This window comes from Schistocerca gregaria, chromosome 2, assembly GCF_023897955.1.
Source record: "Schistocerca gregaria isolate iqSchGreg1 chromosome 2, iqSchGreg1.2, whole genome shotgun sequence".
Classification (NCBI taxonomy): Eukaryota; Metazoa; Arthropoda; class Insecta; order Orthoptera; family Acrididae; genus Schistocerca; species Schistocerca gregaria.
Genome location: NC_064921.1, coordinates 259,566,487 through 259,590,768, shown reverse-complemented (window position 1 = coordinate 259,590,768; position 24,282 = coordinate 259,566,487). Strand labels below are relative to the sequence as shown.

At 36.5% G+C, this 24,282-nt stretch overlaps 1 protein-coding gene across 1 annotated transcript in view; it reads left to right on the top strand.

The window, feature by feature from the left end:
• Positions 1 to 1,196: 1,196 nt before the first annotated feature.
• The window catches only part of LOC126336824 (uncharacterized), a 194,775-nt gene continuing 171,689 nt past the window's right edge, over positions 1,197 to 24,282 (top strand). Inside the window, exons 1-2 of the mRNA XM_050000885.1 lie at positions 1,197 to 1,327; positions 18,962 to 19,001. Of these exons, the coding sequence (XP_049856842.1) occupies positions 1,238 to 1,327; positions 18,962 to 19,001 (130 nt within the window). The 5' untranslated portion in view covers positions 1,197 to 1,237. The remainder of the gene's footprint in view (positions 1,328 to 18,961; positions 19,002 to 24,282) is intronic.

Below are 24,282 nucleotides of genomic sequence, written 5' to 3'. Positions count from 1 at the left end.
TTACTAACAGACAACTTTCAACGTTATTTGTGAATGTAACTGTTACAATGTCGCTAATGATGCTTTCTAGTCACGTTAAAGTAATTTCAGATCATATTGCTAATGTATTTAAAAAATTTGATGATGAGGGGGACACATGATCACTATAAGGACATAAAAATTGCTGGAATTCAATCCTGTAATGTTTTCACTGTTTAAAAAAAATAAAAATAAAAAAAATCAAATTGATTAGTGAAAAGTATTTTGTATGACTATTGCAAACTATTGCTATCATTCTTTTAGATGTTGTAAATTAGCTACTTTTTAAAGTTACTGCAAGTCATTATTAAAATATGTAATTTCATACAAATTTATGTAAAAATGACAAAATCATGCACACAAAAGATTATTTTTGTTATGATGTGATATAAAGTAGGTGGTTGAGTCCACATAAAATGCAGTGCTGGAACAGCATCTGTGACATAAAATCTGTGATGTCTTTATCATGATTTGAGTGTTGTAATAAATTTGATTACAAAAGATATTGTCTTACAGAGTTGCACTATCTGTATGTCAAACTTGAGATTTTAAGCTGAGTACTGAAGTGTGCTCCAAGCAAGACATTTCCTGTTGATATCTGGGAAAAGATTTTAACAGGATTTTGTTTAAATCCTGAAGTCTTCTCATTAACTGATAATTGTATATTCTACTTTTTCCTGCCAATGGACTACAGCCTTGTTTCTTTGCATCTGTTTCTGTAGTATTTTAAATTCTGGTAAAATATCCATTATGCACAATTTATAGATGAAATTTTTTAAACTTTAGTGTTATAATTAAGTATTCAGTAGTTAAGACATATCAGGAGCTATTAAACTGGATTTATACTTACTTGTTTTGTCAAAGATTATTAACATTTTGTATTACAAGACTTGTAACAATATTTTTAGTTTTTTTATTGCCTTGTAAAACACTAGAAATTAATTTTCCTTCCTTGATGCTGTGTGTGACCCTGTATATCTCTTCACCTTATTTACAGCTGCTGACAATGGGAACTGTTATTGACTAACTTATCTTGAAATTTTTATCATGACAAAAGAACTCTAATCCCTCCTCTGTCAATCATTGTTTCACAAAATCTAAATGATAAAATAGCTGTTATCTCTATGACTACATATGTTGCATACCTTTAAATAAAGCTAAAGTTGGATATTTGCGGCTTTTCCTGTAACAGTTGCTTAAGATCTTGCTTCTGTTGTGTATGGTGATACTTCAAAGCAATATGAAAGTGTTTAAGATTTTAGCTATTTTTGTAACAACTGTACTTCACAACTCCATGATTTTAGGATTTGTGAGTATACTTTGAAATTAACTTTGTCTTATTTTTAAAGTAAGCTGCTCTTTTGTAACATATATCTCAATTCTCTCAATTTTTCATGCTTTTGCAAATTCTGTTCTCCTGATACATAATGAGCTCACAGTAATTACATTGAAAAAACCAATCTTTTTTACTGTATTTGGTGCACTCTTTATCTAGTTTTATGTTATGGATGAGATGCTGCTTCTTGTAACACAATATGGTCCATAACCAGTCATCTATATCAACACCAATAATCTACTAGATTTGGTCCTTACAATTCTGTGAATGAACGCTGATGTTTTCTCTACATAAAGATCGTAACTTTTTCTTGAAAAGGTTCCTACTATGCTGATCAAAGAGTTGAATAGATTGTTAAAAGATGTTCTGGTCTTCAGTTTAAAGGCCATTTTGTTGCAATTCTCCATGCTTTTCCATTGTTCAAACCCCCTGATGTCCCCATAACAACTGCAAATGACACCTGTTTGAAACTGCTTGCCTTGTCCAAGCTTTGATCTCCCTCTACAATTTTTAACTCCCCCCCAACCACTCACTTCCCTTCATTGCTGAGCTGATGATGTGTCCTATAACTGAACTCTTCTTTTAATAGAGCTGCACCATGAATTTATTCATTGCATTCAGTACTTCCTCATTAGTTATTCAGTCCGCCCATTTAATATTCAGCATTCTCCTACAGTACCATATTTAAAAATCTTTTGTTCTCTTCTTGTCTGAATTGTTTATTCTTCGCATTTCACTTCCATACAAAGCTAAGCTTCAGATAAATACCCTCATAAAGACTTGCTAACATTTAAGTGTATATTCAATTTTAACAAAATTATCTTTTCCTGAAGCACGTTCACATCAGTTCTTCTTCTGCTACTGTCACTTTTTTACTTCCCAGATACCAAAACTCATCTGCTACTTTTAATATTTGATTTCCTAATTTCATTCCCTCAGCATTACTCAATTTAATCCGGATACATTTTACATTGACCTTTGTGGTATGCAAAGAAAAAATTTAATGTTCGAAATTTATTGTGATAAAAAAAGGTTTCAATGAAAAGACCAACCACACAGAAACTGAAATGAGTGATGTACTATATTGTATTACACTACACTCACTTCTTTCATGTTGTGATTTCTAAAGACCATTTATTTAATTATTTTATTTAATTATCAGTGACTGAAGCTGGCATAAATTGCACAGTCGAGTCAAATTATTTTAGTTAATTACTTAATTTCTTATATAATGTAAGCACACAATGTAACATCAGCACCATTTCCTTAATAATGAGTCTCTCCAATAACACAGAACAAAATGTAGTTCTATAACAGATGACAATGTTTTTAATAAATCTTATTTTAGCAAGTAGAATTCAGAATTGCATCAGAGGCTTTCAAGCAGCCCATATACTTTGTGCCTCTATATTCTTACATGAACAATCAGTCTCAGTCTCAATAGGATACAAATGTGATCTAAATAAGATACATTACACTGCTCCTTAATGATGGTAGAATTTATTTACTTAGTACAGAAGTCCAACATTCTGATTCTATTCAGTTTTACTGCTATTTATAATTTTTTACTTTCTTTGGGTTTTCAAGTTATTTTGTTTCAGATAGGGTTTTGATCTTTTATTTCTTTGACATGAGAAGATTATGATCAGGTTATCTTTGGTTATGGATTTTTATTTTCTTATATTACATTCTGTATGCATGAACATTGTTTGTAGATGTTGATTTTTTTTCTCCTTTTAACACTGAATAAAGTTTCAATTTTATACATTACTGTAAGATCAGTACATTTTCCATATTGTTATTTTGGTACATTTTTACTCTTACATAACACCAGCACTGTTGCTGTTACTTTTTTACTCTTGAGGTTGGATTTCTTTTTACCGTGGGTAGATTTATTAACTATGCCCACTATTTGACCAAGTTTCACAGAAATCCCTGCAAAAGGCCATTGATTAAGGTCTTTTTCAAAGGTATATCACTACAATGTCTTGATTAATAATGTCATGGTTTGATATTTGCTCATGTGAATGACATCCATTGTAGTCAGTCAGAACAGCTGTCTGATGTTCTATGCAAGGGCATATGCCACCAGGTATCACATGGCAGCATATGAAACAATTGCATAAAAGAATCACAAAATGCTTAATAACGTTAGCTTCTTGGGGAAGAAAAGAAGAGTATGATTAACTGTCAAATGAGAGGCAGAGGTATGCTCTTGTGTAACAAGCTATCCTAATCTATCTACTGAAACTGTGAATTTTTCTATCACCAGTACACACAATTTTTTTTTTTCATTTCATTTGACAGTTGGCAACAGTTTCTGATAATAATAATATTAGTAATAACGTACCCACTGTAACATCTACAAGCACTTGCTTTGTGACTTTGTAGTTGATTACTTGGAGTCTGATAAAATCTTTATTCAGTTTTAAGTTGGTCACAGCATACCTCCTTCTATTACCAATGCCAAATGCAAACCTAATTGTCATTACACTGACTTAGGTTACTAATACTAATTCATTTACTTAAGGTAATTCTCGTTTATTGTTCCAATCCAGTTGCACATTTTTAAATAGATTACATGTTTTGATCTTTCTGGATCATATTCAGATCTAAAACAAAGTGAAACTATTAAAAGCATCTCACATTGAAGTTCACACAAAATTTTGAAATTCTGTAAAATTTTGCCAATCTTTATTTTATTTTTAAAATTTTTTTTTTCCAACAATGTTCTGATCTGTTTTGTTCACCATGGGGGATCTGTAACCTCAGAGATTCTCTTTTTAATTTATTTGGTACATATCTCTCAATTGCCATTGATACTATCTCTCTGAATTTAAATCATATCTGATGCATGCTTACACACAGAGAGATTGTGAGGAGTGGAGACAGTCTTTTAGGAAGACATGTAGTGAATTTTTATCTGCTTTTTAAATAGTTATATTTTGCTTTTTTGGTGGGTTTGAATGTTACAGTATTCAGTCTCACTACAACAACCTTGTGGTCACTAATTTGTGTATCCTTCATGATGCTTCCTATTTGATCAGGATTATTTGTTGCTAAGTGGACAAATATGTTTTCACAACCATTGACTCTTCTTGTGGACTCCTAAACTATTAGTTCAAAATAATTTTCAAATAATGCATTCATTATGATTTCAGACAGTGATTTATGCCTACCACCTACATTAAACATGTATTTTTGCTAGTACGTTGAGGATAGATTGAAGTCACCACCAACTATAATTGTATGAGCTGGGCACCCATTTTAAATAAGACTCAAGCTTTCCCTTGGCTGCAATCTTGACTTTGGGGCTGGTGAAAGGAACCAATTATTAATCTCAAGAAAGAATAGGCAGTTTTGGTTGCTAAATGATTTTTTATTTATGTAATTTGTAACATGTTTCACTCTCACAGGAGCATCATCAGACATCACGTAAAAAACACTCAAGAACCACTGGCAAGTGTACAGAAAGGCCTACAATCACCAAACGTAGCACATCATTTAATAAAATTTATAGGACACTCGATGACTACTGGCAAGATTTCAGAACATCCCGCAATTTTTTTAAAAAAAAAAAAAAAAAAAAAAAAAAAAAAAAAGGGGGGGGTGGCACGTTGTCCCATAAAATACACAGGACATGTCCACCTGCGTTACACATATTCACTCTTAACCCAACAAAGAGCAGGTTTACCATATATGCCAGATGTATAAAGTGTTCTTATGGCACACATTTACAGCTCCTACAGTAGAAACTGAGACTGCCTATTCTTTCTTGAACATCTCAGGAGGTTGCTGCACCATGAGCCAAAAGATGGAGTACTATAATTTTCAATTATTAATTTATTCCAGTAGTCAAGTATAGCCTTTACCCAAACTATCTCAAAGGAACTATTTCTTCAATTGAACTGCAGTACCTATAGAGACTTGAACTTCAATGCTTCTTATTAGCACGTGGATTTCCAGTTATTTTCCAACAAAACTATGACAGTTTACAACTACAATACTGCTTGTTGCTATGTATATCTTCCTGTGTTTGCATTGCACTCTTTTTTAGACTGATGCCATCTCCTTAGTTTCCCGAGACCCTCTAATGTAATAAAACTGACCTGCCCCCTCCAGACAGCCCCAGAAACCTGTGTAGTCATGTCCTATGTATGAAGGATTCCTGACCTATTAAGCGGAATCCAAAAACCCACAACCCTATGGTACAAGGTGATAAATCTGCAACCTATGTTTTTGTAGTCTTATCCTGCAATAAGTGTCCTGAAATGTTGTATTTTTAGTTTGATGTGCATGGTGCTCTATCTGGCATTTTTTCCCCAGGTCCAAATCCTCAGTTCTCTTTTTGTACAGTTCTGTTGCTGCTTCTATTGCATTTTCAACAAATCCAATGCAGGATTCCAGGCTGTACTCAGTTGGTACCCAGTGTCTATAGAGATAAAGGTGACAGAAACCTCAACAATCATGACACTAGGTACCAAATCAGTACAGCCTGAGGTCCTGCAAAGCATACCACAAATGGAACACTTACAACAACATCAAACTAAAAAACAAAACATCAGCATGTACATGTGTGCATGGGACCAAAGATGAAAGACCAGCACTTGGTCTAGCACATCGGGCTGAAAAGCAAATGACTAAGAACCTTTCTTGTGGGATCATGCCACAGAGGGAACACCTGGAACCACAGAGGATAAAAAAAAGCTAACCCACAGACAGGAGCTCCAGATCAACGAGGGAATGCCTGCAATAAGCAATGAGAGGGAAGAGTGTAGGTATTAACAGTGGATGCATTCCACTCAACAAACAGACTCAGGTAGCTCCTGATAAAGATAACGAGTCACATTGTTGAAATATAATGCAAGAATAGTGCTGATATCTAGCAAGAATACTTGACACATCAAGATGTTAGAGAATAAGTGCATTGGTGAGTAAGTTTAAGATGGTTAATGACTCTGAAGAGGCTTTTACAAGATAATATACAGCAGTGGTTAGACCACCACCTGATATACAGCTACTAGTCCCCTTTTATTTTGTATATGTCCTACAAGAAAAAAATGTTGTGATCTATGTTAGAAAAAATAATGTTCACAAATGCCTTGTCCATCAGCTGCTCTGAAGTGTGGATAAACTGGCAGAAAAGAACTGTGATTTAGAAACTGAGATAAGCTGCAAAGAAGTTTATTTATTTACAAATAAGGACAGTTGCACATCTTCAGCAGCCATGCAGCACTACAGAAGATAATAATGTTCAATTATTAATGTATTCTAGTTGTCAAGAATAACCTCTACCCAAACTAATGCACAGGAACTATTTGTTCAATTTAACTGCAGTACCTATAATGACTTGAGCTTCAATACTTCTTATTAGCACTTGGAGCTCTGGTTCTTTTCCAAGAAAGCTATGACAGTTTACAACTACAACACTGCTTGTTGCTAGGTATATCTTCGTGTGTTTGCCTTGCACTCTTTTAGACTGATGCCCTCTCTGTAGGTTCCTGAGACCCTCTAATCTAATAAAACTAGCCCAGCCCCCTCCATACAGCCCGAGCTACCTGTGTAGCCATGTCCCATGCATAGTGGATTCCTGACCTATTAAGCAGAATCCAGAAACCCACCACCCTATGGTACAAGGTGAGAAACTTGCAGCCTATGTGTTTGCAGAACTGTCTGAGCCTCTGAAGCAGATCCTGTTCTTGGCTCTGTATGAAAGAGCTACAGTTAGTTATGTGAAAGCTGTTACAATGGTGAGTTCTGCCTTCATCTTGCAAGCAAGACTGGCAGCATTTACCACTTGAGTTAGCCATCTGAAACCAGAGAGAATCTCTTCCAATCCAAAACAACACATTGTTAATACCAACATCAGCTACCACCAGGAGTTGGGTACATGCTGTGTTCTTCATGACATCCAGAAGCAGCTTTTCCACACCTGGAATAACTCCTCCTGGTATACACACCAGGATTATTTCCCTTCCTTGGCAACCATATCCCTAATATGGCCCATTATGTGCCCAATATTGTGGCTCCCAACTGACAGTAAGCCCATCCTCTGTAAATGGCTAGATCTTGGGGCCATCAGACTTCCTCTGGAATGGGGAAAAACAATTGCATCTGGCTTAGGGATTTTGTCAGCCACAGAATAGTGTCCAAAATCTGTTTGTCAGATGAACTGGAGTGACCCTCTGATCAGCTTTCTGGAAAGTCTTTTACTGCCTGCCACACATCTGAATGATCTCCCACTCAGTTATTCTCAGTGCAGGCAGTGCATGGGGTGGGCACAGTAGTGGAGCAAAAATGGGACAAATGGGGCATGCTGGACATTCCTCAGATCCCCACATCTGGTCCCCAACAGTAATGCCCACTGGAAACAGCTTCAAGCTGTGTGACTGAAGCCAATACTGCCTGGAGCTGTGAGTGGAGGGTTACGAAGTCAATTTGCGTCTGAACACAACACTCGTAATCCCTATCCATACCAAAGATGGCAAAAAAGGGTTTACAAATTCTCTTGACAAATGAATCTCTATTAATTTATATTATTATTTTATAAATGAATCCAGAAATAAATTTAGTAAATTGCACAAAACTGCTCAATTAGTAATAGAAATTTTAAGTGTTGCACATGTTTTGTAATTTTAAATGTTTCTAAAAGAAAATAATTTCAACTGTTCACTAAGAACTAGCACATATCGATTGTAACATCAAAAATAAAGTAATTTATTTTTACAGATTTTAACTTGAATTATAATACATCAGGTATAAAATCATATGAAATTCTTTTAGAAAAACAGCTGAGGTATTGTGAACCTACTAAAAACTCAAAAAAATATTTTTGGTATCAGTTACTTATGTTGAGAAAAGATAATGCTAGAGGAGGGTTTCCCTTTATAATGTGCATGTAACAATGGTCCATGAGTGTCTGTTGGAATTATTAGTAAGACCTTACATGTGATAATTGAGTACAATCCCCCCCCCCCCCCCCCCCCTCCTTATGCAATGCTTGATAGGTTTGACCTTCTAAAAAAGTAAACATACCCATAGAATTTGCTGTACCTTCCTTCTCAGACTTGTAAAGTAGCAATATTAATTTATTTTGCTCACACATTTGATGACACCAAAGTGCCCCAAAGCTCAGCGAATATAATAGAGGGAAACATTCCATGTGGGAAAAATATATCTAAAAACAAAGATGATGTGACTTACCAAACGAAAGCACTGGCAGGTTGATAGATACACAAACAAACACAAACATACACAGAAAATTCAATCAGGAAAGAGGGAAGGAGAGGGAAAGACAAAAGGATGTGGGTTTTCAGGGAGAGGGTAAGGAGTCATTCCAATCCCGGGAGTGGAAAGACTTACCTTAGGGGGAAAAAAGGACAGGTATACACTCGCACACACACACATATCCATCCTCACATACACAGTCATTGTGCAGATGGATATGTGTGTGTGTGTGCGGGTGTATACCTGTCCTTACCCTCTCCCTGAAAACCCACATCCTTTCGTCTTTCTCTTTCCTTCCCTCTTTCCTGATGAAGCAACCATTGGTTGCGAAAGCTTGAATTTTGTGTGTATGTTTGTGTTTATAAACATCAGTGGGCATCCTGTGAATCACAATGGTGAAATAATACATAGTCATGAATCACATAGTGCTTCATGAGCTTCTCTGTCCAACTAACTGATAATTGCTCCTTTATGTACTTTTTTATGCTTGGGATCTTTGTTTTGAAAATGGCTCATATTTCTACATGCGTCAAGACAACACCTTTGATATGTAGCATCTTACATTAATAGTACTTTAAATCCCACTGATTGCTCTTTGCAATCTTGTGCATTTTTTAATCTTTCAGGTAGAGCAGGGATAAAGCATTTACTAGCATGTTCTACTACTGCAAAGACTTCTAGTTCAGCCATAATGCATGGTCCCTTACAGTTTATCAGTAAGCAGCTGCTGAAGGCTACAATGCAGACTGAACAGTGAGGTGACAAAAGTCATAGGATGGTGATATGTTCATATGTGGTGGTGACAAAAGTCATAGGATAGTGATATGTACATATGTGGTGGTGACAAAAGTCATAGGATAATGATATATACATACATGGTGGTATTATTGTGTGCACAAGGTGTAAAAGGGCACTGCATTGGCAGAGATATCATTTGTGCTTAGGTGATTAATGTGAAAAGGTGCCTAGTGAGATAAGGCCACACAACAGAAATTAGCTGAATTTGAATGTGGAATATTAGTTGAAGCTAGACGTATGGGACATTCCATTTCAGAAATCATTAGTGAATTCAATATTCTGAGATCCACAATGGCAAGAGTGTGTTGAGAATTCCAAATTTCAGGCATTACCTGTTACTGTGGACAATGCAGTGCCCAATGGCCTTCACTTAGCAACCAACAGCAGTGGAGTTTGCATAGAGTTGTCAGTGCTAACAGACAATCAACACTGTGTGAAATAACCACAGAAATCAATGTGGGAGGTATGATGAACACTCCAATCAGGACAGTATGACAAAATTTGGTGTTAATTGGATATGGTAGCAGACAACTGCCACAAGCGCCTTTGCTAACAGCACGACATCACCTGCAGGACCTCTTCTGGGCTTGTGACCATATCAGTTGGACCCTAAATTCTTGTAAAACCATGGCCTGGTTAGAAGAGTCCTGATTTCAGTTGGTAAGAGCTGATGGTAGTGTTTTGAGTGTGGTGCAGGCCTGATGAAGCCATGGACTCAAGTTGTCAACCAAGCTTTGTGCAAGCTGGTAGTGGCTCCATAATGGCGTGGCCGTGTTTACATACATGGAATGGACTGGGCCACCCTGGTCCAACTGAACTGATAATGGACTTTAAATGTTTATGTTAGGCTACCTGGAGGCCATTTTAAGCCATTCATGTATTTCATGTTCCCAAACAATGTTGAAACTTCTATGGATGACAATGCACAATGGCATCAGGCCACAATTGTCCACAATTGGTTTGAAGAATATTCTGTACAATTTGAGTGAATGATTTCACCACTAAGATCACTTGAAATGAATTCCATTGAACATTTGTGGGACATAATCAAGAGTTCAGTTTGTGCACAAACTTCTGCACTAGCAACACTAGCAACACTTTTGCAATTGTGGATGTCTACAGAAGAAGCATGGCTGCACTTTTGGGAATCTCTCATTGGGTTCTGGACTGCCCTTGCTCACTGACATATTTTCATTTAATTTGTCTTAAAATCTTGGAATTCTGTTTGGGCATTTCAAAATATTTCTTCTGTGTTTCTTCTGATTTGTTGCAATTGTAATTTTGAAATGCCTTTTTTCTTTCATCTAGCGCATTCTTGCATTCTTGATTCCAACAAGGGTGTTTTGGTTTTTTGTGAAGAGCGATCTGATCTTTTGTTGTTTTGATGATATTAGTTTGTAAATTCTCCCAGTCTTCTGCATGTTGTTCTTCCCATTTTTCAATGATTTTGGAGTCTTTGATTTTGTGCAGGTCAAATTTTGGGATCAGCTGTGTTTTTCTTTTGAATTACCTCTTGGGTGTCAATTTAATTTTTTTCTGGTTAAATGATGATCAGAATCAATATTTGCAATCAATATTGCAGCTCTGCATACTTGTAAACCACGAATTTCTTTCTGGTAGTCATATGATATTTCAACATGATCAATCTGAAATTCTCACAGATGAAGCATGGGTGATCACCATGTTTTTTGTTTTTTGCAATGTTTCCAAAGTGAGGTTGACATAATTTTTAGGTTGTTTTGTTGGCAAAATTCAATGAGTAATGTACCATTCTTTTGGTAAATTTGTGTGCTGGATAGTTTCCTACTGTCTTGTTGTATCTGTGTTCACTGCCAATTTGCGCATTGAAGTCACTGAGTAGAATTTTCACACCATCTTTTGGAATTTTGGCCATCTGTGTTTCAAGTTCTTCCTGGAATATGTCTGTTTGTTCAGTCTTTTTTTTTGTCATCATCATTTGTTGGTGCATGTACATTAATAAAAGTGTAGTTTTTGGTTGTGTATTTGATTCTTAAGATTCATTAGTCGATTGTTGATGGGTTTCACATCTGTTACTGAGTCCAGCACTTTTTTGTCTACAATAAAGGCCATTCCAAATAGTACTGCTCCTTTGCCAATTTTCTGGTTTGTTCTACTTTTGAAGATTCTGTAATTATTGTAGTCTTTCATTTCTGAATCTTGCAAGGTGAGAATTTGAATTTTCTGCTTCGTGAGTTCTGTTGTGAGGTTGTGTAATTTTCCTGCTTGAATAAATGTCTGAATATTGAAAGTGCCCATATACATGTGTGTTTTGCGTGGACGTTTACAAGCACTCTCTCATATAAGTCAAAGCTCCCCAGAATCCAAATGCTTGGCTGCCACTTTGACGTGGGTGGAATGTCCACCTGGGGTAAATTTGTCATTATTTGTATGAGTCATGTTTGCTTGTCATCAATTGTCTAGCTTTGCTGGTTGTGTAGAGCCAGGGATTGTAAGTTCCTGGAGCATGTGTACAGCTGCACCTCCTGGTGAACAGACACCAACCCTACCGCCACTTGCTCTAAGTCAGATGCAGCATGGATTCTGGTTGTCATTTTGGCCCACAGGTGGTATTTTATTTCCCACCTACCCAGCATATCTACTGAGCATTCCCCTAACTGCCACCTGGGGACACACCAGATGGGGTTGACAAACCCCACACTGGTTATTATTATTATTATTATTATTATTATTATTATTATTCTGCTGACCTCCTGACATGTTATGCTGACTGGAATGAATTGCACAGTGGTTTTACTCTGTATGGATGTTATTGTTGTAGTTAAAACTCACATTCTATGGTGTAGCTTTCATATCTCCCTGGTTTAAATCAATCAATCAATAGAATCTAGGATGCAAATGAATATCTCCATGTTATATTCTGAAACGTTTATCAACTTCTCACAAATGTATATGGGCAATTTTATCTGAAGTATTCTTACCACATTTTGGTGCAACAGAGAATTATTAAAGTACCTAGTCTTGTTTAAATGTTTTTCAAAACATTCCCTATGGCTGCTTCGGTACACCCGGAACAGTTTCAGGTTAAAAACATCTTTTTCTGTAGCTTCTCCTGCACTCCAGCAAGCCAATATTTGCCTAAAATGATCTTTCAAATTCATTGTATTTCCTACAATATTTTGCTGCCTCTGTGGCCCATAATGTGACATCACTCTGGGTAAAACTGCTGACAAATGCTATTCCTGTGCATCTGACTAGGATCACAGCATTACTCCATAAAGTGCTTCTAAAAACATAACCAAGTGGATGTTTTTATTTTCTGGCAAGAATACTTGAAACAATCTGCGGCATCTTGAATTTTCCTGCATCATCACAAATGAGAAGAATAACACAATCCCCATATCACATAGTGAATTCTGTGATAATAGAGTTAACTGTACCCACTGTGTATTGCATGGCAGAGGGCCATGAACGAAACTGTTCTTGGAACCTTGTGTAACTAATTTATTTTCATGTACTATCTCCTTAATTGCTGCTAATTTTTTCTTTACTCCATCTGTTGCCCTAGTGATATATCTGTGTTGAGTTTCTCTATTGCTTTAAAACTCAACCCCCATTTGACTGTCAGAATGACTAGTTTCCAGCAGTTTTCAGACATCCAAGAAGTAAATTCTATTACCATCTGCCATAATGATTTCTCTTGTTCAGAAACAATATTGCCTACTTTATGAGACAGCTACTGAACAATTTTGGATAAATTGGTTGCCTGTCATTTTAACTTCATTTACTTCATCTGACAGCTTTTGCACAGCCTCAGATATTCTGACATATGCTAATTTTAAAATTTCTATTTTTTCTGATAGTTCTTTCACTAAAGCAGCATGTTTTGACAATTGTTCCTATTCCTAATGTGGTCTTGTCCTGTTTTTTAACTATCTCCTCCCTTTAACAGTGTGAAATATCATTCTTTGTTGCAGTGGTCACTACCTATGCCTCTAAAATTTCACCTACATGATTCGTTAGAACAGATGTCATAGAACACATTACTTATAATTTTTTAAACAGTGCCACTAATGGATCTGTCAATTGGTTTTTCTGAGTAGCTGCTACTTCCACTTCAGGATTCAGTTTGACTATATTATATTTGGTAGAGTTAATATATAATATTTGCACTCTTGTCTTTACCATAACCTGGATTTAGCACATTTTTGTTTAAAATAATAACTCTTTCCTGGATTAAAATAATTCATCACAGTATCAACTGCACAATGTATTTACAGTGGTGGTTGCATCATAATATGACTACATGAAAAAACAATTTAACAGCACCTAAAGTAAATTTTGTACAGATTTGCAACTTCACTATTCCCTACACCTAAATCCTGAATATTGCATAAAATTGGTATTAATTTACTATGAAACTATTATGCTGAATTATGAGTTACACTGATTGCTCGCTCCAGTGATGACCAACCATCTCCTCTTGTTACGCTGTTGGTTTTATTTTTTATATTTGTTTGGTCCTATTCTTTCAACACTCACATTCAAACAGTATACATTTCAAGGAACAGAAAATATTGAATATACTTCAGTGCATAAATATGTATGTAGTTAAATAAATCCTGTCAGTGGGCAACAGCTATAATATTCCATGCATCATCAAACAAAAATATGGTAGTATGTTTGCCTGCTCTGTTTGGTAGTCTGTGCAGTAAAGCAAACTGACTTCCCAAGGAAAAGCCTAATATTTGAAAAGTCTTATAGTTCCAGTTCCTTGAGTTCACACACACACAAAACTTAAGCCGTGAAAAGAAAAAATCTGCATGAAAAATGGGTTCTTGAGACAACTAAAGAGGCTAGAATAGCCTATGTACCTCAGATGATTCATAGTTATCCACTTAATATTTTTATGCAGTTTATTGTGATAAATAAATGAAGTATATCTTTTTATGTTAATAATATGAAAATAGATCCCAGTTTTTTTATTCAAGAAACTGAAATTACATTTTCATATGATTAAATCTACTGTACCCAATGAGTTATGCAATAAAACTAGAAAATATTAATATTCCTGTAATATTGGGTTGAAAATTAAAATTAAAACTCTGAAGCAGAAAAGTCTGCTGCCTTATTTCTGTTGTGCTGAGAATCTATGTGTCAAGGTTTTAGATCAGTCTCTTTCTACAGCTTGGTAAGGACTGTACAAGAAAGTGACACAGAAAATATTGGGGACTCTTTTGGCACTGGTCAGAAGAGGCTGGCATCCATCTTGACTTTGAAACAGTGCCAAAATTACCACTGCACCATGGAGTCAACATAATTTTCTGTGAACAACATGAAAGAGAGAGACAGAGAAGCTGAAATGCTTATCTCAGTGTTCAAATGTCCCTTTACAAAAGAAACCCTGGAAATTTGCCCTAGTTCAATCCTCATGCTGCCGAGAAGACGTGTCAAATAAGAATAACTGTCAGTGGTGCTTTCTGAGCCAGTGGGTCTTTCTTCTGTCAAAAGAGTTGAAGGGCAAGGAAGAGGGGCAAAGGAGCAAGACTGAAGTCATTGAGGGAAAGGGGTACAGTTCAGAAAGGTTACCCAGAACCCCGGGTCAGCGGAGACTTACTGGTCAGGATGAGAATGAGAAGGTTCCTTCTCGTCCTGTCTGGTAAGTCTCCCCTGACCCAGGGTTCTGGGTGACTTTTCTGAACTGTACCCCTTTACCTAAAACTCTCCAGGCCTTTTCCTTCACCCCTCTTCCTTCCCCTTCAACTCCTCTGCCAGTAAAAAGTGAAAGTTAATTCTTTGTAAAAGTTAAAACCTTGTAAACATTAAACCTTTTTGTATTTATGTTCTCCAGCTGCCACTTGGTGAGTAGATTTTTTATACATTAAAAAACTAACCAACGATTGCTGATGCGCTGCGATGTTGAAGGTTCTTAGATTTTTTATCTATCCATTTACATTACGTTCTATTCTGAGTTTGTGGGTTTTCTAACAAGAATATGTGTTAGATTCTTGAAAAAGAAACCATGCCTAGTAGTTGGAAGAAAGCACAGGTCATACCCATCTACAAGAAGGGCAGTACATTGAAGTACCAAAGAGACTGGTATAGGCATATGTTAGATCAGTTACTGCTGCTACAATAGCAGGTTATCAAAGTTTAAGTGAGTTTGAATGTGGTGTTATAATTGGCCCATGAGTGATGAGACACAGCATCTCTGAGGTAGCAATGAAGGGAGGGGGGGTTCATTTCACGAGTTTATCGTGAATATCAGGAATCCAGTGAAACATCATCTCCAACATACCTGCAACTGGAAAAAGATCCTGCAAGAATGGGACCAATGACAACTGGAGAGAATTGTCCAACGTGACACATGAGCAACCCTTCTGCAAATTGCTGCAGATTTCAAAGCTGGGCCATCAACAAATGTCAGCGTACAAACTATTCATCAAAGCATCACTTATATGAGCATTTGGAGCCAAAGGCCCACTCGTGTACCCTTGATGACTGCATGACACAAAGCTTTATGCCTTGGCACATCAACACCGGTATTGGACTGTTGATGACTGGAAACATGTTGCCTGGTTGGATGACTCTTGTTTCAAGTTGTATCGAGTGGATGGTCATGTACAGGTACCTAGATAAGCTCATGAATCCATGGACCTTACATGTCACCAGGGGACTGTTCAAGCTGGTGGAGGCTCTAAAACGGTGTGGGACGTGTGCAGTTGGAGTGATATGGATCCCTGGACATGTCTAGATAAGACTCTGACAGATGACATGTACGTAAGCATCCTGTTTGATCACCTGCATCCATTCATGTCCATTGTGTTTTCCAATGGGTTTGAGCAACTCCAGCAGGACAATGTGACACTCCACACCTCCAGAATTGCTACAGAGTGGCTCCAGGAACACTCTTCTTTGTTTAAACACTTCTGCTGGCCACTGAACTCCCCAGATATTAAAATTATTGAGCATATCTGGGTTGCCTTGCAACATACTGTTCAGAAGATATCTCCACCCCCTCATACTCTTATGGATTTGTGGGCAGCTCTGCATGATTCATGGTATCAGTTCCCTCCAGCACTACTTGAAACATAAGTCAAGTCCATGCCATGATGTGCTGCAGCACTACTGCCTGCTCGCAGGGACCCTACACAATACCAGGCAGGTGTGCCAGTTTTTTTGGCTCTTCAGTGTAGAAGTGATCAACAAAACTACCATCCAATATCCTTGTCAATGATTTGTTGTAGAATCTTAGAAAAAATGCTGAGAAACCTGACTCACACATTTTTCACGTGAGATACTGGAAGCTTTGGATCAATGCAACTTTTATTAATTTCCAAAAAGTTTTTGATTCAGTACTAACCTACACTTATTTTCCAAACAATGATCAATGGTGGATCAAGGTTAAATTTGAGACTGGATTGAGGATTGTTTGGTAGAGAGGATGCAACAGGTTATATTGGATGAAGGGCGATTGTCAGATGTAGAGGTAAGTTTGGGTGTAGCCTAGTGTTGGGACTCTTGCTGTCGATGTTGTGTATTAATGATCTTGCACACAATATTAATAGTAACCTCAGACTTTTTGCAGATGTTGCAGTTATCTATAATGCAGTACCGTCTGAAAGAAGCTGCATAAATATTCAGGGAGATCTTGATAAGATTTCAAATTGATGCAAAGGTTGGCAATTTGCTTTAAATCATCATAAATGAAAAATTTATGCAGTTCACAAAATGAAGAACTGTAGTAGCCTATGACTGTAATATCAATGAGCCACAGTTGGACTCAGCCAACTCATACAAGTACCTGGGCGTAACACTTTGTAAGGATATGAAATGGAATGATCACATAGGCTCAGTTGTGGGTAAAGCATGTGATAGACTTGAATTTAGCTGTAGAATAATGGGGAAATGCTATCAGTCTACAAAGGAGATTGCTTAAAAATCACTTGTGTAATCCATTTTAGAATATTGCTTAAGTGTGTGGGAGTAGTATCAAATAGGACTAACTGGCGGTATTGAATGTATACGGAGTATGACAACAAGAGTGGCCACAGACTCATTCACCCAAGGAGAGTGTTACAGAGGTGCTGAAGAAACTGAACTGATAGGCTCTTGAAGATAGATGTAAACTAGCCCGAGAAAAAAAAAAAATGTTAATTGATGATTCTAGGAATATACTACAATGGTCTATGTACCACTTGATTAGGGATTGTGAGGACAAGTTAGATTAATTACAGCATGCACAAAGGTATTTAAACAATCATTATTCCCACACTTCATGTGTGAATGGAATAGTAAGAAACCCTAATAACTGGTACAATGGGGCATACCTTCTTCCATGCACTTCACAGTGGTTTGCGGAGTATAGAAGCAGATATAGAGTTAGAAAGCTTTGCTTATGTGTAACTCACCATGCTCTTTTCTCAAATGATGCCCTTGAAAACAAGGGTGTAAGAAAACAGGCAGATTACATATTCCTCGATTTTCAGAAAGCATTTGAAATGGTGCCCCACTGCAAACTGTTAACAAGTGTCCAGGCATACAGAAAAACTTGCCAGATATGTGTGTGGCTTGAAGACTTTTTAAGTATTAGAACCCAGTATGTTGTCCTCAATGTCGAATTTTCATCACAGACATGGGTATCATCAGGAGTGCCCCAGGCATTTGTGATAGGACTACGCCATTCTCTATGTATATAAATAATCTGTGGTTAAGGTGAGCAGCAGTCTGTGACTGTTTGCTGATGACAATTTAGTATATGGGAACCTATTAATGATCATTAAGTGGCTGTAGAAGAATACAGAATGATTTAGGATTTCTATTTGGTGTGATGAATGGCAGCTCATTAAAAATATAAAAAAAATGTAAATTAATGCAGATGAATGAGAAAAACAATCCTGAAATGTTGATATGCAGTATTAGTGGCATCCTGCTTGTCACAGTCAGGTCAATTAATTATCTAGTTGTAACACTGCAAAATGATATGAAATGGAAAAATCACTTAAGGATGGTAGCAGGGAAGGAAAATTGTCAATTTTGGTTTATTAGGAAAAGTTTAGGAAGGTGTAAATCATCTATAAAGGAGATCATGTATAGAAGACTAGTGTGATCTATTCATTATTACTGACCAAGTGTCTGGGATCATTAACAGTGAAGACATTGGAGCAATTCCAGGGCATGCTGCTCGACTGATTAGCAATAGTTTCGACCAACATGTCTGTACTAAGGAAATGTTTTGTAAAATCATATAGGAATCTCTGGAGGGAGATGGATGTTCTTTTCATGAAACACTATTGAGAAAATTTAGAGAACCAGTATTTGCAGCAAACTACAGAAGAATATATTGCCACCAATGTATATTTTGCATATGGACTGCAAAGACAAGATAAGAGAAATTAGGGCTCATATTGATGCATTTGGATATACTTCTTTCCCTAACTTCATTTATGAGTGGAACTGGAAAGGAAATGTCTAGTAATTGCAAAAGGTACCCCTCTACCATGCGCGTATGGTATGGTGGCTTGCAGGTATGTATGTAGATGTAACCTATTTTAGAATAAAGAGAATAAAATTATGTTCAATATTGTATTATTTTTGTTCCAGACTGCAAAGGAACTGTCTTCTGATGACTATACAATCTCAGGTATGTCAATTAAATTAGCAATACCGTTTCTAGACCAAGCAACTGGAAAACAAATATTTCAGTGTCACATATTTGCAATTTCTCTCATTCATTTCTTCACTAGTTGTTACTCTTGTATTGCTTTGTGTTAGCCTCTTATCTTTTGTCAGTATCTTTGTGTATTTATTTTTGGTACTCTGCCCTTTATAATGTAAGACCATTTGGTGTTTCTCTTTCCTCAACATTTTCCCTCTCCTGAAATTTCCTTAGCCAAAAATTATTCATACTAATTAGATTTTATTAATATCATGATCCAATAAATCTTGGTGGTTTCTGTTTTGCTGGTTATTACCATGTAATTATTATGTCACAAGTATGTTCATGGTGAAGCATTATTACCAAGAGCCTTATAAAAAAATTAGAGAAATAAAAAATAGAAGTGCAAAACTGTATATGAGGTGATAAAATTTCTGGAGAAGAAAAACTGAAAAATAGATAAAATAAATAAAAACTTGTTAAGGTCAACAATTAAAAAATATATGACCAGTGAAATTGAGCACCACCCTGAAAGACATTTTCATAAATGATTTTAATGTGGTGTTAAACAGAGGACAAAAATACAGAAATGCCAGGGTCACTGAAAGAAATTGTAAAAGATGGATGGAGATAGGAAAAAAGAGAGATGCAGTAGCTGAGTAATCACTAACATAAACTTTATCTTGCTATGATCATGGGGAGAAGTATATGTTGGAGAAATGTCTACCATTACAGATATAAAGAGCTCTTGTTTCACATGTCATATACCGCCAAGATATGAAAATTGTTGAGAGCTGTCAGATTACAGCCACACTAGTACTGCATTTTTGATTGTTTAATGTAATCAAGCAAGTCCAAAAGCATATGGCCAGTTAAGCTCATAAACTGTCAACAAAAGTAGTATGCTTATAGAGTAGAATGATATTCTTTTGAATGGTAACAATTTTTATATTCCTGCCAGCTGTCTGTGACCTGTGTCATGCTATTAGTCTTAAATCTAGCCGAATTACTGCATTTGAGAGTTTGAATTGTGTTGAAGGACCTAAATTACTCTGATCTCTATATCTGCAGGAGAATTCAAATATCACTGCAGTATGGTGATTGGTAGTAGCATTTTTCGAACTGAGTGTTCCAACCCGTCATTTATGGGGAGTGGAGCAGTTCACCTATGTCTCTGTTGAAATGGTTATTATACAAAAGTAAGCTGATTTTGCAGAAGAGAAGAATAAATTAGATTAATTAAAAGCTACATATTCCAGAAGTAACTGCAGGAATAGATCAGGTTTATTCAGAATAGATTTTGCTGCTACACTGTCTTGTGCTGAAAATTGTTTGCCAGGCCCCCAGCAACTGTTGCAAGTGAGAACCATTCATGAAATGTGTGTATCCACTTGGTATTTAAGCATGTTCCTAACAATGGCAAAGTCAGTTCATTGCAGTATAAGTCACTTATTATTTCACTCCATGTATTGTCTGCTGTACACGAGCTTACTATTATTTTACACAGTCACATCAGATCTGTTGTTTTAACTGTTCTTGCTACCTCATGATGATTTTGGCTTTTCTTGAACTTTGTTGAAGTATGAGATTCAAACTTTGGTGCTTCCCACACTTTCTTTAAAGTATGAAATTTGAACTTGGTGGTACTCTGCTACTAAGTGTGAAGGAAAATTGAACCTAGGGAAATTAAAATGACTTAGCATTAAGGGCATACTGCTACCTTTAAAGAGAGTTTTTCTTTTACAGCAGCAAACAGAGGAGACAAATGGTTTAACAGGAATGAAACTAAATTAAGAGTGGGGAAACATTGATACGGTCTCCCACAAGGCTTGTGCTTGATCTGGTTATGTTCTTTTACTTATACAAATGAATTACTTGGAACAGTCAAGGACTCTTGAAAAACTATGTTTGCTGATGATACAAGGATGCTGGTAAAGGACTAACAGTCAAATCAGATATAACAGGAGAATAATGAACCTGGTTTGCAACTTGGCAATTCTTAACAAATCAAAATGATTTACATGTGCCAAAAGTAGAAATAAGCAGCACACACTGAATCAGGCTCCATGTGTGTAATTCCCAGATGTCTAGATGTATAATATACTGACGTGGCACCAGCACATAGAGCTTATATTCAGTCATGTGCTTTACCTCCAAGTCAATATTAGCATAGGGTATTTAATTCCTCCCTCCTTTAATTGGCACATTAGGCTTCCAGGACCAGAAGCATGTGCAAGAGTGGCGTCATCCATTACCTCCTGCATAATGATGTCAAAGGCGAGACCAACTGATTGCGGTGTAGGTATGCAGTATGGACCTTGCTGCTCAAGTTACTACTTGGGCCTACATCCAGAGGATTGGCTGCTTTGAGGAGCTGGGTCATTGGGAAGGGTTCCTCCATCTCAACTGACATCCATCATCATTGTGCTAGTCCTTCTGCAAGTCACTGTGGCTAGCAGTGGGCTGGTGTGGCAATGGTGTTATAGTGACTGGAAGTGACTGCAGGGTGCACCTAGGTCCTTGGACAGGCTATGGTGTCCCTGGCACCCTTTTTGTGTCCACCTTGACTGTCTGAAGATGGTTCACCACTGTCTATGATGTACATCATTGTTACAGTTGTTTCCTGTGGCACACCAACCACTCCCATTGCACCACAACTACGAAAAGCTCATGGCCCCTGTGATCAGTCACAGTGCCTTGAATCAGCCCCAGGACTCTGTCAGAGTTGTGAGCCCAGACTTGGAAGTACATGTGATGGTAATTTAAATGTGGGAAGGGGTTCTGGTTTCACTGTATAGGCAGTAATTTACTTGATCTATTCCCATGCTGAATTTTGGCTGTGCTACATTACTTGGTGAGGCTGGATCTGTAATGTCCTCACACAATATAGTATAATAGCTTTCTTCATTTGCATATTAAATGTTCTTATCATCAGGTCTGCCTCAGAATTAGATGTGGGTGAAAGGAACAATGCTCTGTGCTGTTGTGCTGGAAGAACTGTTTAAAGGCTAAGCTATAAACTGGAGGCGATTATGTCACGCACAGTCATAAATGCCCCATATTACAAAAATTGGGGCCATTGTCTGGATTTGGGCTGTCATTCGAAATAAAATTGTCTCAGTGTGAAATATGCGATGCTTTGGTGGATCACCCAATACACGTAAATTTTTTTTATTAATAGCTTGTCTTTTAGAAATTTTAGGCATTTTCATACAGTTCTGAGTAGACAGTTGACTTTTTGGACATTAATTAAAAATTTTGCTTCCTTTTGTACTTAGTTAATAATTTCAGATAAAAATATTCAACACTGGGACACACTATTATTTACATAATATAAATTCTAAAATTTTACAGAAATTTGTCTTTTTATAACTAGAATTGAGTAGAAATATACCTCCATCTTAAATTACTGTGTTTGTGTATATAGGGTAAGCATTAAAGCCTGTAAAAAAAGTTGAAAAATTATTATGTTAAATTTAGCAAACGCTGTAGAAGAGAAAAATATTTGTGGCATCTAGGTCAGTAAAATTAATCTTTATAAAGTAATGAATTAAGATGAAAATAATAAATAATTTATGACAAGAAAGCTCTTATGAAACTGTCTGTATGCAATATAATCCAGTATGATGATATTGTAACAAATAAATTGTTGTGAAAATATAAATATGTCAGTGGCAGAAGCAATGGAAAAATTATTAGTCAGTTTTTGATTGTTGGCTTGGACTTTCTTACTTGGGAATGAAATGGTGAAAACTGAGTATTTTTAATTGGCACAATCAACAAAAGTATGAGTATTTAGTATCATTTCATTTTACAAAGACTCTAACTACCAAACCAAAATATCGAAGTGTATTCCTTAAATTGCCTCCTTCATCATTGGCATGTGCTGTTAGAAATGTTGTTTTGTACCATTACATTTATCCACTACATTATTAACATATAATTATTAATTCTGAAAGGTATTTAGATAGGGTAGTGACATTAGATGCTGAAGTGCTGTATAGAAGTGATGCTGCATATGAAAAATTGCAGAGCACATTGATCATGAGCAACCACATTTCTATTTGAACAGGGTCCATATAATCTATGTTAATTCTCATCCATAGTTGCTGAGATATAGGTCAAGGTGAGAAATATTGCTCCAGTAGCGAGTGATTTTGGGCACAAGCATGACAAGACTGGATAGCATGCTCTACTGCTACATTGATTCTAGCCCAGTACACACATTAACATTCAAATGTCTTGAAATCCTCCAATATGATATGTGAAGCAAAAAGAGGCTGTGGTGGAAAAGTGACAAAGTATGGTCAGAATGATGAATTGGATCTTTCCTTTTTCCATCATCATTAGTATGATTGATGGTGTAAGTAAAAGAAAGTTCTGTAATGCAAATCAGAGGTTGACAGCAGGGTTTTCCAAACTATGTTCTGTGGAATACTGGTATTCCACAGGAAGTGCTCTGTGAAAAACTATTAATAACATGACATTTTTTCCAGCATTTTGATGACACTAATTTAATGGTGTTTATTTCGTAACCAGCTGACACTACGAAAGTCGAGTACACATGATTACCGATAATGTCACGTATTTCTTCCAGTTTATATCCTTTATGAAAATAGCTTAAACATTGCTGCCATCAGTAACTTGGTCCCTTCCTCTTATTAATGGTGGTCTGTAGAACTTGGAAGTCATCATTGTTGGAACAATGCCGACCTATGCGTTCTAACGGTGTTGTTACACACTGTCAGCCCAAATTTTAAATAGGTGTTCAAAAGTCATCTCTCTTCCACTTATTGAGTACCTGGGTTATGAGAGCCTCCAATAATTCACTTCATAGCCATTACTACAAATAAGCACCACATTTCAACATGAACATCTCTGTAATGCACTTTCATTAAATCCATCTGATCTGTATGGCGTGATTGTGTTGTTGGCTGAGAATGTACAGGTATATGGAGGGAAGTAATTTCGCCACAGCTCCCACCCACTCAACAATCGTGAGCATTTTCGTTCTCTTTCTCTGTCTCCAGCATTCTGTGCAGCAAAAGACTAGTTATCATGGCAGCACAATACTGTTGACTGTGTTGCTGTTTGATTCTTCATAAATCTGAGTAAAATGCATCAGTAAAATACTTGTTGAGTGTTCATCATACAGACATCTCAAGTCTGGAGGAATATAATGTGTTAATGTCTAGGAATAATATGTAATACACATATAAGTATGTGTTATTTTATCAAATTCCTGTAACTGCATTGCTAAGCCAAG